The 17,929-nt window shown below is 51.6% G+C and overlaps 1 protein-coding gene across 1 annotated transcript in view; it reads right to left on the reverse strand.

Moving 5' to 3' along the window:
• Window positions 1-5,556: 5,556 nt before the first annotated feature.
• The window catches only part of LOC107188546 (zinc finger protein 845), a 37,423-nt gene continuing 25,050 nt past the window's right edge, over window positions 5,557-17,929 (reverse strand). Inside the window, 4 exon segments of the mRNA XM_015576847.1 lie at window positions 5,557-5,963; window positions 8,548-8,728; window positions 10,281-10,362; window positions 10,365-10,468. Coding sequence (XP_015432333.1) covers window positions 5,718-5,963; window positions 8,548-8,728; window positions 10,281-10,362; window positions 10,365-10,468 — 613 coding nt within the window. The 3' untranslated portion in view covers window positions 5,557-5,717.

Consider the following 17,929-nt stretch of genomic DNA (forward strand, 5'->3'; position numbering starts at 1 on the left):
TAAAACGAAAGTCAGCTGATACATTTATGTATACTCTCGAATAGCGTGGAGCAATAACGAAATAATTCGAGTAGGCCCAATTTACGCGACGATGAAAGTAAAATCGCCATCGTTCGCGTCGATCTCGAGAACAGCGTGGCACGGTGGAACGGTTGGCGCTTCTCCTACCCGAATGCCGTGACACGTTTATGGGCCCGTACGGTGGTCGCTCGAAGCAAGCTGATCGGTTCATAAAGCATCCGACCGCGATTCCCTGGTAGTCACAAATCAACTCAACTGGATCGTTTGGGCCCAGTGTTTCAACGGTCTGTGGCGTAGCCAGGCTATATCTGTCGGAATGTACCCATAGGTATGGTCTCGCGCTACTTCACCAAGACAAACGAACGTTCACGGATAGGTACGAATGAACCGTCCCCGAGACAACACCGAACCTTCGTCTTCTTCGTGGTCTCTCGTAACGGACGGGCCGCGGTGTGATACACGTAAAGCGACGCCCTTAAATCACCGCGGGACCGAACGCCTCGTCCTTCCTTCCCCCCTTTTGCTTCTCCTTCGACTCGAGAGGAAGGTGCACCGGGTTGGCCGCAGGGCCCCTCGGTCTAAAAAAAAGATGGATTTATAAGGATTCGAAAGCAGCCTAGGGTTTCGGGGATTCCTTTCGTTCGAGAGAGACTCGCGACTTACGTCCCCCGCGTATCTTACGCTATCGATTATCGATGATTTCCGATCTCTCCACGTTGGATCGTGGGCCGGTTTCTCGTCCCGCGAGACTAGGTACACCGCACGCAGATTTACGATACCAATCGGATCGGACAAACTCCGACCAACCGTCCAGTTTGTTTTTCATTTTAAAAGAATCCAAATGCTTCCGCGCGTATCGACCCCGTCATCGTGTCCCTCCACCCCTGTTCGCCCTCCGGTTCACGGCGAAAGATGTAATCGACGAGAACGCGCAAGATCGATACTATATAGAGTAAATATGACGGCGCGTTAACTGGGAATGCCGGGAGGAAGATTTTCCGATGACATCTCCCACGGGAGCAGCAAATGCCTCCGCGTCCCCTCTGTGTTCTTTATCACCGCTCCGGAATGCTTGATAACGTTTGATTTGTTTCAATCGTAAATATCAAGGCCGCGGCAATATGGCCCTCCTCTTTCTCGTAGGGTGTACCGATGCACGCAGCCACCCTCGTTATACATACGTGCAGGCGCGCAACGCCGCGTTGCGTTGCATCCCACACCCGCTCGCGATAATTGCGTCCGTCGTGCGTCCAACTCGTCGCGTACCGTGGGCACTAGTCCGCGAACAACTTCCCTCTAAATCGACAGTCGAGGATGCCAGTCGTGTAATTTAGGCGTTTGGTCAAACCGCGATAAGAAAAAGTAATCTCGCCGGCGAGAAGTTCCTCGGTGTTTCGCGCGGACGCGTCCCTAAATCCTCGAGGGAGGAGTAGTAGTACGAGGAGAAGGAGTAGGAGGAGTCTTCCAAAACGAAGCAGAAGAAAACGTTCGACGGTCGCGAGTGCCGAACAGAGAAAGAAAGAAGTCGATATATACACGCACGAATGCGCGCTTCGTGGTTTTTCAATCGGGTTTCGGCGCATTCTTTAATTCGTCGCTCGAGGATAACACCCCTTCCTTTCCTGTTGACCGGGTCGGCCGTGTGTGTACGCGCCCGTACACGTGAAACCACGCACACGCGCTCGACCGGCCACGTTTCTGCATTTGCATTCCCGACGCAAGAGGTGCGCGCACGCCGCCAAGACAGGAGGCATCGAATGTTTAATTCAAGATACGTGAGAGTGTTGAGCCCGAGAAACGGCGAGAGAAAGGGAGAAACCGAAACAAGATCAGCGACAAGGTAGAAAGAGACGGTTGTATGTCGTGTAGAGGCGACCGAGCAGGAGAAACGTACAAGTTGAGCGCGTATGAGCGAGTTTGGTGAAACGAGAAAGAGAAGGAGGAAGAGAGACAGAGGGGGGGAGAGAGAGAGAGAGAGAGAGAGAGAGAGAGAGAGAGCGAAGCGAAAGCGTAGGGTAGCAATTGATGGGACAGGGTGGCGCGTTTGTTGAGCTAATTACTGTAAGGCGAGGCGCTTACGCGCGCCGCTACATACAAACGGCATTAAAGGTGGTGGCCATCAATCCCCGTGGGTCCCCTTTTCCAGTCCTGGCAACTCGCCTCCTCCTATCCTCTCCTGTCTTCTTCGGTGTATCTGTGTCCTGAGACCGCGTCTTCTTCCGCTCGGGTACGCCGTAGCTTGCTCCGTTCCCTCGCGCCTAGATACCACTTTCCTCCTGTTAATCGGTATAATTCACCGTCGTTGCGTTATCCTTTCGGGATTTCTATTATCTTGTTCGGCGCAGTGGCAAGCGGTTAAGGCACGATGCAACGAGAGAACGACCGATTGTCGCACAGCCAACGAGAATCCGTTTGAACGTGATTGAGAAGAAACGTCCGACGTGGGTGTCGAGACCAGGCGGATATCTTTCGAGTCCGCAGAACGGACACCCTCGGATGCACGTGTCACGGACCGTACGCGACGGTGCGACGGGACATAAATAATCGCGGTCGATAATTAAGACGGCGTTTCGGCGCTTGTGCGTGTACAGGCCGACACCCGCTGTCTCCTCGCGACGTGACATCGAGCTCACGCGTGTAGACACGCGAGTCCGCGTCCGAGCCACCGAGGGAAAATATATATCGTCCGCCCTCCTCGACCCATTCCACCTCGAGCCTCGGTTCTATCTTTCTCTCCCTCTTTCGCTCTATGCGTGTTTCTTCCAACCAGGATGGAATCTCAACGATTCTCGCGAACTTCGGGACACCGAATATCGTAACGGGTAAGGGTCCCGTGGCTCGTTTCACGCGAACAAAAAACGAACGGAAAGCGAAACGAAGGGAAGAGAAGCAAAGCGTAGCCGAAGCGGACCGTCCGTGTGCCGAGAGCTCCGCTGTCACGGTAGAAAAGTATTGCGCGGATTCATCTGGATAAACCTTGGTACGATCAATCACCTCCCGATTAACCGAACTGCCTACGAAATTGAACTCGAACGGTGTAATTTATAATGGTTTTTCAACGAAAGATAAGACACGATCTTCGTCGACCGGTGACAGAACCTGCCCTTACACCGAAAAAAAAAACCCTTCCACGACGATGGAATAAAAAACCGTCGGCCGTTTAGGGTATGTACGATGATGATGACGACGACAAAGTACACTCGTACCACTCGATAATAATCGTCCCCAGTAAGGATCGCTTATAGCATCTTCACCGTTCAACGTTATTAACTGTCTAAATAAATGACACGACGGAGCGGCGTCGCGAGAGGGAATCCTGCTGCCAGTGACATAAGTTCCCGAGTGTAATTAGGGGAATAAAGTCCGCGGAATTTCGCGAGCCAGAGCCACGATGCCCAGCTACGATCGTAAAGAGGACGAGTGTCCTGGCGTAATCCGAGGCCCGCAGACTCGTTGCGAGAAAGGGGGCTGCCGCGGAAACGACGAGGACGACGCGTTGGGGGAACGATGGTGGAGGGCGTCTCGGTGCCGACGTCGTCGTGCCAACCCCACGGGGCGCCAGGCTCGTTATATCTTCATTAAGCGGTCTACCTAACCATCCTGTCGCGACTTCTTAGCACTTCGCAGTTCACACTAATTTCGCGTTACTTTTTTTGCTTTCTACATATCGGTTTCCTTGTTCCAAGCCGGATAAACTCGCGAGTAAAGACGACGCTCGAAGGACAAGCACGCGGCCGGTATTCCGTTTCCCTTGGTGTCCTAGGGGGGGCTGAAACTTTCCGTCTAAATCCTCTTCTTTACGGACATCGAACGAGTATTTTCGTTCCAGCCTGTGCGGCATTCCGTGCTCGTTTCACGATCACATCCGCTGACCGATCTGATGCGTCACGGACAATGAAAGAAGATTTCGAGGATCGTTTACGATACGAGAGATTCAAGTATCCAGTATACATTTCCAGTTTTCCAATCGAAACGTTGAACCTCGTTCCTGATGTTTCTTTTTTACTCCCCCGTCCGGGCGAAACTCGCGCGGAAACATGGGGCGCGAGTTCAGCAAGATTTAAGCGCGATTCTTTGTCCGAGGAGTTAACGCCCGCGAGTTTTGTGCTCGTGTCCGAGAGTCGAGCGTAGAATCCCCCCTCGCCCAAGGAAATTCCAAGTCGCCGAATCGCCGTAAGATCAGGACGCGTCGTTATGGGTCTCTCTGCTGGCTCGTTCCTCCTTCCTCTTGGCTCGTTTTCTCTGTTCGTCTTGCTCGCGGTTTGTTTCTCGAGCAGGGACACACAGAGGCAGCATCAGCATCGGCCATCGGCTTGGGCATCGGCATCGGCATCGGCATCGGCATCGGTATCGGGGCGGAGGACCCGGTCCACGGGCAGAAGGAGGACGCGGTCGTAAATATTCGGGCGCCAAATAATGCCGGTTCCCGAGCGAGAGCAAGCGACCACGACTGCTGCTCGACCCGTAATGAAGGACATCCCCGTTAATTAGTCAATAAATTATCCTTCGCGCTCACGACGCCCGTGGTCTCTCTCCACTCTCCCCGTCTTTCTCGGTCGCTCTCGTCCTGTTTGCCCAGAGAGAACTCAAGGGCCGCATACTTTACGACACCTATCTCGCGCGACAGCACGATGCATTTCTCACAATCAGGACCTTCGAAGACGGAAACGCGTCTTGTAAGACGATCCACGAGGTGGTCCGCCGCTGGCTTTCAGCCACGATGAATTTTTCAACGACCGTTTCGTCCCGTTTCCTCTCGTCTCCTCTCCCTCCTCTCTCCTCTCGATCCTCTTCCACGCTACCACCGTCTCGATCCAACTCATCTCCACCCCCTCCTCGCCGTCTGTCCGCTTTTTCGCTATCGCAAACCCAATAGGAACGGACGAATAAAGTACACGCGAAGAAATTAGCGCGGTTCGTTCGATCGTTCAATCGTTCGAAGCGATAACGGAAGTTGCGTCGGTAATTAGCAGTTTTATTCAAAAGCGATACCCTACCTACCAGTTCCTTCTCTCGGTTGAACGGATCAACTTTACGAGCGTTCGTGTCTTTGTTTCACGAAACCGCGACGAATACACGTAGGTATATACATGTACATATAGTATGGGCGCGATGGAACGCTGCTACTAAATAGTCGCGCGATATGTCATCGTATAAATCCGTGTCTCGTGTCCGCGGAGAGGCACACGGCCCGTTGAAAAAATTCGCGACAAGTGGTATAACCTACTCGAACGATCCAAGCAAACGTTTTCGTCGCGTTGTGCACGGAGCATAAAGATTCGATCGTATACACGCGTCGAAAGTATGTACTCGGTGCCACGTGACCGTACATCGTCTTAACTATTTCCTGGCACAGTACTGGCCTACCGGTTCGCACACGACCACGAAGGACGAGAGGTTCCGACACCGATACCATTGACGTCCAAGGCTAACTAACGCATCCGTAGGTTTATGTCGTGGCTCGGTACATCGGAGATAATTTAAGAACGGTCTCGCGAACGACCATCGATCCGAGAAATATTCGAAAGATGTGTTACCGTTCGTGGCGTACCCAGGGTTCCACGTGGCCGTTCCAACAATTTTAACGCGGACTCACGCTCGCGCGCCCCATAAATTTGCCCTCTCCAACCGGTAGACGTTCTCCGCCGGAAATACGAGGCAACCAGACACGGCCGAGAAAAACAATCTCGCGAGAATTAACTCGGCTCTTCGACGAAATCCGACGACGAATCACGGGGAACTTGGAAAATTCCGAGAACGTATTCGGCCGCGTGACTAGGCGTAGGAAAAACGTCCTCGTGCGCCTCCGCGAGATGGGCCCGGAGTTCTTTCGCGAAATTCGTCTGAAACGGATCGGCGTCTTTTACACGACAAACGTCGCATTCGTAGATCGTTTTGCCGGGATGCAGATTAGTAGAGAGGACGTGCTTCCTCAGGTTTTCCTGCAACAAAAATAAAACGTTTTGGTTAAAGCGAGCGTGTATGTTACACGCGGTCGACTTTGCAAAGAAAGGACAGTAGTTCCTCGAGAGAACGACGAGGTGTGTGCGAGAGGTCGGTCCGTGTGAATAGGCGACAACCGAAGGGACGTCCTGGTGTGTTTCGAGAGCGTCGCGCGATTCGAGTCGAGTCGAGTCGGTGTTGGAATGAACAGGAGGCTCGGAACGGGCTTTCGTTGGTATCGGTCGACAGTGAATACCTGCGTCCAGAATCGGTCTGCCGCAAACCGGACGCGTTCATTGGCTATGCCATGGAGCATTTAAAGGCGCTTTACCCTCTCGGGCTAAGTAGCTGGCCGTAGTCGTAAACATCTTCCTACCAGGCGGGCTTATACGAGCCGTTGATGGCAACGGCAACATCAAATTTAATTTCCCATAAGTAAATCTTTCCACGGGCAGTGCTCCGTGACGGTCTCGGATAAAGACCCGTTCACACCGTCATGGGCGGTCGTCCACCTTTCAGCGAAACGGTCCTGTCCATAGAAAGTGTGCCCCGTCACGCGAATCGCGTATCAAACCTTACGTTGATCCAATCGATTCCGATTTCTTTCGATATAATTATCAGCTACATCGGCCACTACCTATGCACCGGGCATGCTGTGTGTTACTAGGCCGGAGAATATCTCGCTTTACGAGCCTTCGTTCTAGGATCTCGAATCGTGCCGACTTTAACTTCCTCCGCTTTTATTTCTTTCCAGGGATTCCAGTCGGTTAATATTAATTTCCTTCTACCCGTGTAAGCTACCTTGCCGTAACTTAAACGTAAATGTCCTCGTAATATATGTATGAAATTTATCGGAAGCAGCAATAAGTCGGATATTCTTGTGGTTCGTCGGTGGCTTGAGCTGCTTGTAATATTATAAGCGCGAACAGCCGGGATCTTTAACCCAGATCAAGATTTTATCGATGGAATACCGAATGGTTGCGCGCCTCCACTTTTTACTCGATATCATATAAATTCGTAAATGCTCGTCCCGTTGCGAGCCCGAGTTCATCGGTGAGCATTTCGGAAAATAAATTCCGATTAAGGAAACGAATAAATCGAAACGGACGCGGAACCGTTTAATTCGTTCGATCGAATGGCGGAAATTACGAAATTCCTTATTGCGCGTAGACTCGTGAATATTTTACAGGGTTCGATGCGTACCTCGATGGAGAATTGAAGAGGGAGATAAAAAGCGGCAACAGACGGGGCAAGATGCGTGGAAACGCGAAACAGATCCGAAAGTAACTAGCGTTGCCTTCGAGAATTATCGCCGCCGTCAACACCGTTTTAACCACTACACCGAACAACCGAACCGTAAGTTTTCCGTGCGCGCTGTCCCGTCAAGGGGAACCAAGAACACCGAGAAGAAGAACCAGAAGAGACGCGCGTGGACGCGTACCATCAGAGTGGAACGAAACAGAAAGGTCGTGAAAGGGAAAGAAAGAATCGTGTAACCATTTGAGGTAAATCATAACCTGGATGTCGTGAAGGAGAGGGAGATATAGGAAGAGGAAGGAAGGAAGGAAGGAAGGAAGGAAGGAAGGAAGAAAGAAAGAAAGGTGGCACGTGTAATCTTGTTGACGCAAGGCAAGTCACTCGCTACGTGGGTGGGAATTTGGTCGTTAAATCGGCTCGTACGCTGCTCGCGCGTTCCTTCCTTATTAAAGTCTTACCGGGTAAACGGCTATCGCCGATCCCGATATTCCGGCGGATCGAAGCGATTTCCATCGGTTCCCGTATCTTACCCCCTCGTCCAGGGGAGAGACGAAGGAACGGAGGCAGGGGGTGTACTTTTCTTTTCACCCCTGGCGCATCACTTTAATCCACGGTTGCGCGATCGTGATCTTTATCACGATCGATTCCGTCGATCGTATCCACGATGAGGAAAACGGCCCGATTAGAGTATTTTTTCACGGTCCGAATATGTCGCGGTGCGGTTCGGTACTTCGGTAGTGCCTACTGGTTGTATCATTACCGATGCAAGACGTAACATTCGCAATTCTCCGTGCCGCGAGATTACCCCGCTCAAGTTATCCCGGGCTGAGAGCCACTGGAATGAGTTTATGTCGCTATCAAAGAGACACGGAGCCCTCGTATGCGAGTCGCATCCTAACTAAAGCTTCAAAGGGCATTAGCATACCGGCCGCTCGGTATGACTGGGCCGTGCGTGTGTGGGCATCCAGTGAGCACAATTAACTCGTTATCTTATCGCGCCTCGGTGGCGGCAGAGGCGGCGGCATGGTCCAAACGTTAAGGTGTACTTTGCTTAATTTACGCCACGAAGTCACCGCGGGGACAAAAATTGAACGGGGCGAGTGAACCGCCTCGCGCTCGCAACCGTGTACGCGCGTCACGGTCACGTCGAAACGGGACACGCCGATCTTTTTCGACGCATCGACCACCACGGTCCAACCCGATCGTTTTCATCCTCTTCTCACGCGACGGGATTCACTGGGCCGAGAGCAGCTCTTTCGGTTCTTCGCGTGTTGTCTTCGGTTCTCGTTTACTCGCGACCCCGCATCGAATCAAATACAAACTTACCAAGTTGTTGCTCGCGTAACCGCAATGCCGACACTTGTACGGCTTGGTTCCCGTATGCAAGCGCACGTGCCGCTGCAAATGAGAGGCGAGTTTCGTTTTAAAAGCGCATCCCGAGTAAGGACAGGCCCGTAACGACTCCGAGTTGCTGGCTTTCGTGGGATCTTCGTGGCGGCTACGATGTCTGTAACCAAGAACGAATTATATTTTCCACGATTGTCGCTATCTTTTTCTCCGCTGTTTTTTTTTTTTTTTTTTTTTTTTCGGGAATTCCAGAATTAGGAAAAGACGAGGGTTCGTCGCAACGAAATAGTATGGACGTTAAGTATGTATATCTAGCCAGGACTGGAAGACGCGACAGAACTCGGCAAGTTGATCGTCGCGGCGGCATCGATGATTATGAACGATGCGATATGCGTGCGCGATATTACGAGGGAGCCATTGGCCACGGCTACGTGTATATCAGGTTCGAAATGCGTGACACGTTTAATTAAAATCCCGCGTGATTTACTCCGCCGCACAGCGTGTAAACGAAAGAGACGGTACGAGATACACGCCCGTGCGAAAGAGGGATCGGCGACACTGGCTGTGAACGATGAAAAAGAGAACGAAAGAGAGAGAAACGTGATAGGAGGAGGTGGAGGAGGAGGAGGAGGAGAACAGGAGGATAGGGTTATAGTGGGAGGAAGAGGAAAGAGAGAACACGAAAGTGGGAGAGAAAGAGAGCTCGTGACACTCTGTGGCTGCGTTGAGTTCGACTCACGTAGTAAGTACTCAATTCGCGATGAAATATCGCGTCGACCATCGCCATGCGGACGATCATAACGGGTTGCCCGCACTTGGCCGGCTGCTGCACGCAACTTCCGCTTTCGGTGTTCTCTCTCCGTTCCACCCACCCCCACTGTTTTTTTTCTCATTCCCACTTTCGCCCGATCGGTTCGTTCCTCGTTACCACCCCTCGCGCACTCCTTCCCCGTCTCTCTACCCCGCTGGTTACACACGACGCGCGAAAAAGGGAAAACAAAACGAAACGGCAAATCGAACGAGATGAAATTTATTAGCGTCCTTCCACGGTACAATGCCCTTAATAAGGCTGAATTTAAATCGAACCTCTCCGATTCGTTCGTATATACCGCGCCAGTCCCGCCATCGCGCGACGAACGATCGTCGCATATTTCCCAGTATTAACCGTTCTGGCTGGCTGTCCCAAGAGATAATTAAGAATCAATCGAGAATCGCGGATAAGAAATCCGCGCGCGGATTCCTCGATTAAGGGGGCTCTCGCGCGCACCAATTACCGGTTCATACGCGTAATAACGCACTGCGCGATGCGGCCAAAGTACTTTTCCATTAATTACCGTCAACGATTTATGGCTCGAACGAAACAAATTATATCGATAATAGTCGAGATCCTTTGACCATATAGATCCGAGCAATCGCGTATATACGACTACCGCGGTCAGCGCAATTAATTCGCTGCATACTTCCTCGAAGACATCGGTCATACGCGTCGTGCATATACACGAGCCACGATCACGATTAATGGCGTAGGATCGCGCGCCGTTCCCGTCGGGGATCTCGATTAGAATTAATGTCAATACTATCGGTAGTAAGAGAAAAGCTGAGAGGAGCGGAATCAACGGTCCGTTTCAGGCATCGTGGATGGTATATGGATCACGGTGACATTTGTCGCGGCTACGCTATGCTGGATCATCGGCCATATTATGTACACGTACCTGCGTAGTTGGGATTTTGTTTTCGCCGCGTAAGAGCAGTCCGTGCACTGATGTTGTTTATCGGACGAGTTAGCGTCGTGAGATGGGATCTCAATTCGGCGGCCGTTCGCAGGACCGTGGGACAGCCCGGAAGTCCGCACTTGTACTTTTTCCCGGCGTGACGTAGCATGTGCTGCCGTAGAGCGTGCCTGAAAAGAAGAAAAAGGAAAGGTTCGGAGTAGTTCAGACGAGACGGTCCGGTGTACAACGTCCAGAGGAAACGTAACCTCTCCCCTTCCAGGAGAAAAGGCTTCGTATCACGTGCCACGCGTGCAACCCCCTATCTTGGAAATATTTCGCGAGATTCGTATAATGTTTGGAATACCAGCAACCGCCCTGACCGACGCGACACGTTGAGAATAATGATTTTCGTTTTTTTTTTTTTTTTTTTTTTTTTTTTTTTTTAGAACCGAGTTTTCGTTAAGTTCGTCGTGTAATAAGACAGCACAATGGTCCGGCGTATGCGAGGTACGCGCGTGACCATCGGCTGTTTGCACGCCGTACGATCCGATCGCAGCTGTTGCATCCTATATCAACCTGCCGGCGAGCGCACACAAGAGCCTGCACTTTAAATAGTTTCTGTCAAGAGGTGACGATCTATACGGTTAGTGAACTCACTCCCGGCACGTCGACCAACTCGATGGGACGCGTCCAGAGTTTGCGGTCTGTTGCCGTTCGTGTTTTCGTTCTTGATCGCGAACACGATTCACAAGTCATGGGATTAACGGCAGGTCGCGGAGAACGTTTCGTTAAACCGCGGGAAACGTCCAGGGGATATCGTTCGCCTCTTCGATGCCAGAAGATGACGCGCGCGTAAAGAGCTTGGAATCGTCGGCAAGGCCGCGCCGCTAATACCAACAACGTACGTAAGTACGTACATAGGTACGGGATCGGTATAAAAGCAAGCGAAAGCTCGTCGATGTTATCGAAATCGGCAGCAAATTTCCGAACGTGGTAGCCACGATCTTCCCTTACGTATCTCTCGGTCGCTGTCTCGAGATCTTTACCAACGAGCGTGGTCACCGTGCGGGAAACCCACCGGCGCGGTAGCAGAACCGAAGGACACGGATTCGCATTTTTCGAGATGGCAGCTCGACGATACCGGCCAACTCTCCGCGAACGTGCAACGGATCGAAGGAAGAAGAAATCGAGCGCGAACGAGGGACAGGGAACCGAAGAAAAAGAGGATGAATGAGGAGAGAAAAGGTGCGACCGAACGGGATGGAAAGGAGCAGAGAAGAGAAGAGAGGTCGGAGAGAAGGAACGATCGGGAACAAGAAGAGGCTGCGCGATCTGGGCCGTCCTAGAGGGAGTCCCGGCCTACCCAATTGGCTACGCAAGTGTAACGGCAACTTTTACAATGTCAGGATATACACGCCCTCGCACGAGCTTAGGACGTACCTTCTGGTACACCTGCATCCAGGTAGTCGTTGCATGAACGTTCACGAATCACCGGTTGGCCGTGAACCACTGTTCGTCGCTTCGACGTTCTCCAGTCGTTTCACCTTGTCCCTCGTCTACGGGCGTCTTTATCCGATTATTCCTCGCTAGATGCCATGCACCGTACACGAATAAAAATATTCGAACCCGAACTGTGGACCTATACCAGTGATAGGCAACCGAGACTGCTCGGGCATGTTGCCCGTACGGGCAAGTGGCGGGCAACCGCGGGCTCCTGTGAAGGCGACGCGAGGCAGGAAACGTATCGATATATTTTCGTATTGGGATTCTTTGACCCTTCTCGCACATTTTCAGCTAAACTAGCCTATCGCTCGCATAGTTTAATAATCATTTATGTTTCTTTTTATTCAAAACAGATAGAAGCAACCTGATCTTGTGTCGGCTACGCGAAAATGATGCCTTTATATTAAGTAGTATTTAAAGCAATTGTTATTTAATTATACAAATACCATTGTAAATTGTATATTTTCTTACGATTCTTCAATCAAAAACAATCAAACCATACATATGCGTTATTCATTAATCCCGCACTATCTCCACTCCTATTCCTAATATCAATTAACCAACAAAGTAATAAGAAGTAATAAATAATAACAAAATAATTAATTCTAAAACTTTTAAGTTTTGGAAGAAGTTCTGGAATTAGTTCCAATTTCCAAGGCCTAGAGACCCCCACGGAGTTGCCCATCACTGACCTATACAAAGGACGAACTCTTTGCGCGTTCGTGCCATTAATCGGCCAGGACAACTTACCCGGGTCGTTCGAACGCAAATTGCGACCTACAGGTACGCGTACGTAGGTACGTTATTTAGGTGCAACATCGGCAACTTCCGCAAACGAATATTTCCTCGTTACGTTTCGTCCTGTGCAACAAGGCGGGAGGGGATGGTTCGGGTGACGAGGGGAGATCGCGGCATTCCGGGAATGCAACGAAAGAGAGGCGTATCCGCGTTGAACGTTGGTTCGATGAACGCTAACCAACGATGTAACCGTGATCCTCGGTGTTCGCGCACCGTAAGCGAGCCCCGTAATTGCCCTGAATTATGACGTCCGAGGTATTCAGCGACAACGGTTTTCCGGTGGATTCGTGTCTCGATAAAAAGGATATTAATAGGATCGTATTATATTCAATCGTGGTTTCTCACGCGGTAAACCGTCGTGACCGACGAGGCAAACGTTCGCTAGAAGCCAGACCCTGTCGTAGTCGTCGACGTACAGACACTCGAACGAATGCTCGCGGGATTCGTGATTAAAGTTTACGAGATCTCGAACTCGCGAGACTCGGAATGGAGAAGTATCGTGAGCTAATTTCCCTGAAAAATTATCGGAACGACGCGAAGCCGAGAGGTCGAGACGACGACATCGTCGACGAGGCACTGTCGGTCGACCGAGTGAATTATAGGACGCGCAAGTCCCGTGTTTCTCGGGGTTATTCGAGGGGATTGGAATTCCGATAGAACAATATTAATATGGTGGCCGACAAAAGCGCGTCTCGCGGCGACGACATTGACGAAACGGGGGCGAAAGGGAGAAGCGGGGAAGGTTCGACCAGCCACGGCGTGTGTTTCGGTGGAATGTCGCAGGCGTGACAAGAGGCCGTTAAGAAGAGAGTCTCGGGCCGATTGGGCAAGCGGATGCGGTCACTCCGGATGATTTAGCACGACGTTCACCGTCATCTCGTGAAATATGTGCCGGCCGGGGACTCAGGGTCATTTAAAAGTCTAATCCGCGTCGGTGCGATCGTTGTTACAGTCGTCGCCAATAACGCTCGCGTTTCGTCGCGCGACGAGATTCTTCTGATTTAACGCGAACGCGTGAAAAACAAGTCGGTACGTATACCGAAGACGGGCAGACGGAACGAAAAAGAAAAAAAAAACGTTGCGCACCATTTCACTGTGCTCGATGGCGGGCCTGTATCCTTTGGTTCCCGGGCGATCGATGGATATAAATCCCGGCGATGATGGCTGATCGACGCGCAGATAGGGTACGCAGTCCCCGGCAATCTCGAGGCGAAAATTCGTATAATTAAAACGGAGGAGTTAACGGCGGTGAACCGAAAGTTTGACGTCCGATCGAACAGAATGGAATCGGAGATCTCCGAGGTGAACGAGCGGGGGCAGTGCCGGTCATAGATCGAGGGAAGAGTACGCGGCCGAAAGTAAAGCCCGCCAGGATGTAGCGACGTACGGATTAATATAGCCTCGATCGTTCTGGGATGGGAATGGCGGGGCCGTTGGTGAAGCGATCGTGTACTATCCGAGAGGAGGGAAGCGGATGGGAGCGAGCGAGCACGGGCATTAATTAAAAAGGTTGCGCATTAAAATGATTTGTTTTAATTGGCTGAACGCGGTGAGGTATTTATGGCCTCGCGGTCCTTCGCTCGCCGGTCCGTCGGTCTGCGGCCTCTACAACGAACGTCGACTCGGACTTCTTCTTCGTCTGCCTCTCCTCCTCCTCCTCCTCCTCCATCACCACCACCATCGCAACCTCCACCTCCACCGCCTTCTTCTTCTCCTTCTCTTCCTCTTGTTTCTTCTTCTTCGTCCTCGTTTTCTTCTTCTTCTTTCTCCTCTTCTTCTGCTTCTTCTTCTCCTTTCCCCTTCCTCAGGCTTCTTGTCTCGTCTTCTCTTCGACTTTCTCGCCTTCCTCACCGACGTCTTTCCTGCCGCGCTAAGTCCTCTGCACGCCCTAGTCCCCTCCACCCCTGACCTCTTCGATTATCTCGAAATCGGACGATCGTTCATTCCGACTAGCCACGAGAGAGCTAAAAGCCGATTCTCCTCTGGCGCGGAGCGACCGAGGGCGATTCATAAATATCGGGCCACGACAAGTGGATCTTTATTACCGCGAATGATTTACAAGCGACTTTGCCGTGCTCTTTCTTCGACTCTGTCACCGATGTATCCTCCGGACAAGCCTCTTTCACGTCTCGCCATCGATGCACCGTTCGCTCTTCCTGTAATTTACGAATTTTTGCCCGGTTGTCCTCGAGGAATCCGACGTTCGTCGTGTTACATACGAATCGCTCTTTCCTTTTCCCAATTTTTTTTTTTTCTCGCGGTTCGTTCGATAACTCGATCTACTTACGCGAAACAACGAGACCCGATCGGGAACGTCGTATTCGTAAACGATTCCGATATTCGAATGACACGAGCCGGTATATGTTACGATAAAAGGTAAATATCCGAGTACATCGTAGTAGAGGAGCCGAGGACTCTTCTCTGGAGAGCCGAGACTGCCGCGCGGTGGGTGGAATCAACGTTTCCAGCGGACCATAGCTAAGGTGGGATCGTGATGGGCCGTGATGGTGGTGTGGCCGTGGAACGATGCCGAAGAGGAGGCTGGACCAGAGTGAACCGAAGGTGATGCATGGCCGACGGTTCCTACGGCGGGGCCGCAGACGAAGAAATAAAGAATAAGAAGAATATCCGCTTCGTCGGGTTCAGAGCCGGCCCCCTGGAGCAAACGCTGTCATAACTCAATCCCACCTTCGTCCGTTCGTCCGTTCGTACGTCCGTATGTCGGTAGGTCCTTCCCGCACCGGTGCAGCTTGCACCTGCGTTCGTCTCGTTCCTTCGCCGACTTTTCTCTCTCTACCTTCGCGCCTCCTCTTCCTTTTCGATTCGTCTTTCTCGAAACCCGATCTTGATCCCTGTGATCCGCTTCTTTTGGTCTACACACGCCGAGATCTCTTCCCTCTTGCTCGTTAGATTCCATCGAGATTTCCCTCTTTGAACGTTTCTCGACGTAACGCGAGGCAATCGTACGCAACGGTTCCCGTGTACTCTACCGAAGAGGCAAACGTGACTTGCAACTGATCGACGAGAATGCCATTTACCCCCCTCGCCCCCTGTGCTTACTACCGTTCAATCGAAATTCCTCGTTTATCCGATTTCTGTAAACAGTGCATTTAATTTATCCGTGCGCAAGAATCCTGGATCATCGATTCCGGCGGTAGCGTTAAACGCCGATTTCGATACCGCTCGTGTTTCTTTCGTCAATGTTACCGAGAGATCGAGTCAAAGGAACCGGTTTAACGAATGATTCACGCGTTATTTAAATGATATAAGTTGTTCGATTCCAGTTCAAGATCCAAGCTCGGAAGAGGAATCGCAAGTTTAATTATAGATTCCTGGAATTTACGCAAACAAAGGAGAATTAATCGACGGACGCGTGGGATCGATCCGTTGACGGAGAAACTCGAGGCGGATTCGGTGAAATCGCGTTACATCGACCGATCAGAAGCGCTCTCGATCTTTTCGACCCTTCCAGCGATAAATCTTTCGGGCGAGAGAGAGAGAGCGAGATAGAGAGACAGAGACTGGTCGAACGGTGGATGCGATCGGTGGGCATCGTTTGGATTTCGCGCGAACCGGAACGCAAATCAGGACAAACGATCGGACGACCAAACGTCAGACTCTCTGGACCCTGGAAAGCCAGCTTCATTAGCTCCTATGTGACCGTGCGTCAAAATAAGTTGAAATTAATGCGCGAATCCCAATCAAAGGCGGTCCTGCGGGGGCAAACAAAACGGAATTTCGTTTCTACCGATCTCCGGGGAAGGGTCTGTTACTCCCGCGTTTGCCACTGATGCTGTAAATCGACGAAGATGACCGAGAGAGACAGGACGATAGGTAGATATAAACAGATAGATGGATGGATGGATGGATAGATAGATAGATAGATAGATAGATAGATAAATGAAGAGATAGATAGGTAGATAGACAGAGATTGTAGATGTATAAAGAGGGTGGAGCATTGCAGAGGAATAGTAAGAGAAAGAGCGAAGAGAGCGATAGGGAATGAGAAGCAAGGGGGTTGGAAGCGGGATAGGAAACAGGAGAGAGCGAGAGATTCTAGCTGCCGCGTCAGGGAGATTAGGGGATCGCAGGGTTGGTTGTTGCCAGTAAAGCCAGCGTGGGCAGGGAGCGGAGGGGCGGTTAACGCTTCGCAGCCGAGGCTCAGAATAAACAACAATATTATAACGCGAGCTTAATTGCGCCAGAGGGCTCGGTAACGGGCGCATAAATCGGAGCAGCGAGCGCGCGCGCCCTCCAAACTACCCTCACCCCGTCCTTCTCTCTCTTTACCTCCGTCTTCGTCTCTCCGATTCGCCACCCCTAGAACATGTACCAGTCTTCCACGAGCCGCTCTCGGAGTAGGATTCATTTACAATAAACATGTCCTCCGCTAATTTCGTCGGCGGAAAAGGAGGAATCTCCAGAACGGAGGAGCGTCTTAACCGTAACGTACGTCGACGTTTCTGCCTTCTCGTTCAGCGGAGACGATCATTCGTTAGGGGGAAGAGATCGCGAGTTGTTCGGTTGCGGGATATCCTCTCTTCCGGGAGGTTACGAGCCAAATTTCGGCAGGGAAGTCGCGTATCGCGGCGGCCATACGTTAACTACCTTACCGTTTTTCAGACGTACCGGTTGACCGCTGGGTGAAAAATTTTAATTAAATAAAGCAACGCGATCTTTCCCCCACGGTCGACGTCGTATTTTTTATTCCAACTCCTGGATCCAGCTTCTTCTTCCCTAGGTGGTGCATTACCGAAGGAGGTGGGGGATCGTGCGCGCGCGCGCGCGCTTATACCTACTTATCGAGGACGTGGCTAGGACGGATTCCAGAACACGAGGCGAACGGAGCGTTGCAACGTACACGGGGCGACCGAGCAATGGACGACGACGCGTTGCCGAAAAATTTCATCGGTCGAGACACGGGTGCCCCGGACGCGTTACGATCGTTGCGGTTTGGCGACGTTTCAACCGACGAAGAAACTAGTCGCCGGCGCGTGGTGTAGGAACGCCGAGCAGGATACGGAGAACTTGTCGCGGACCGGGGATAAAGAGTCGATGATGCGATGCAAGCTGGCTCGGGTTAGGCGGACGGACACGGACACGGAGGCGAGCGTGCAAAACGACGGAAAAAGAAATAACGGAGGCGGTGGTGGATGGAAGCCGCCGCCGCCAGAGCTTCAGGGGTATACTGGCTTTCGAAAAGAGCCGGTAAAGGGATGGAGAGAGAATAGAAGAGGCAGAGAAAGAGGGGCGGGTTAGGTCTGGGTTAGCGACCGGCGGCTATATCTACGCGTCCTCGACCGCAGGCCTGTTTTATTTTATGAATCGCAATATTTCACGCGACAACT

This window comes from Dufourea novaeangliae, unplaced genomic scaffold, assembly GCF_001272555.1.
Source record: "Dufourea novaeangliae isolate 0120121106 unplaced genomic scaffold, ASM127255v1 scaffold133, whole genome shotgun sequence".
In the NCBI taxonomy this organism is placed as follows: domain Eukaryota; kingdom Metazoa; phylum Arthropoda; class Insecta; order Hymenoptera; family Halictidae; genus Dufourea; species Dufourea novaeangliae.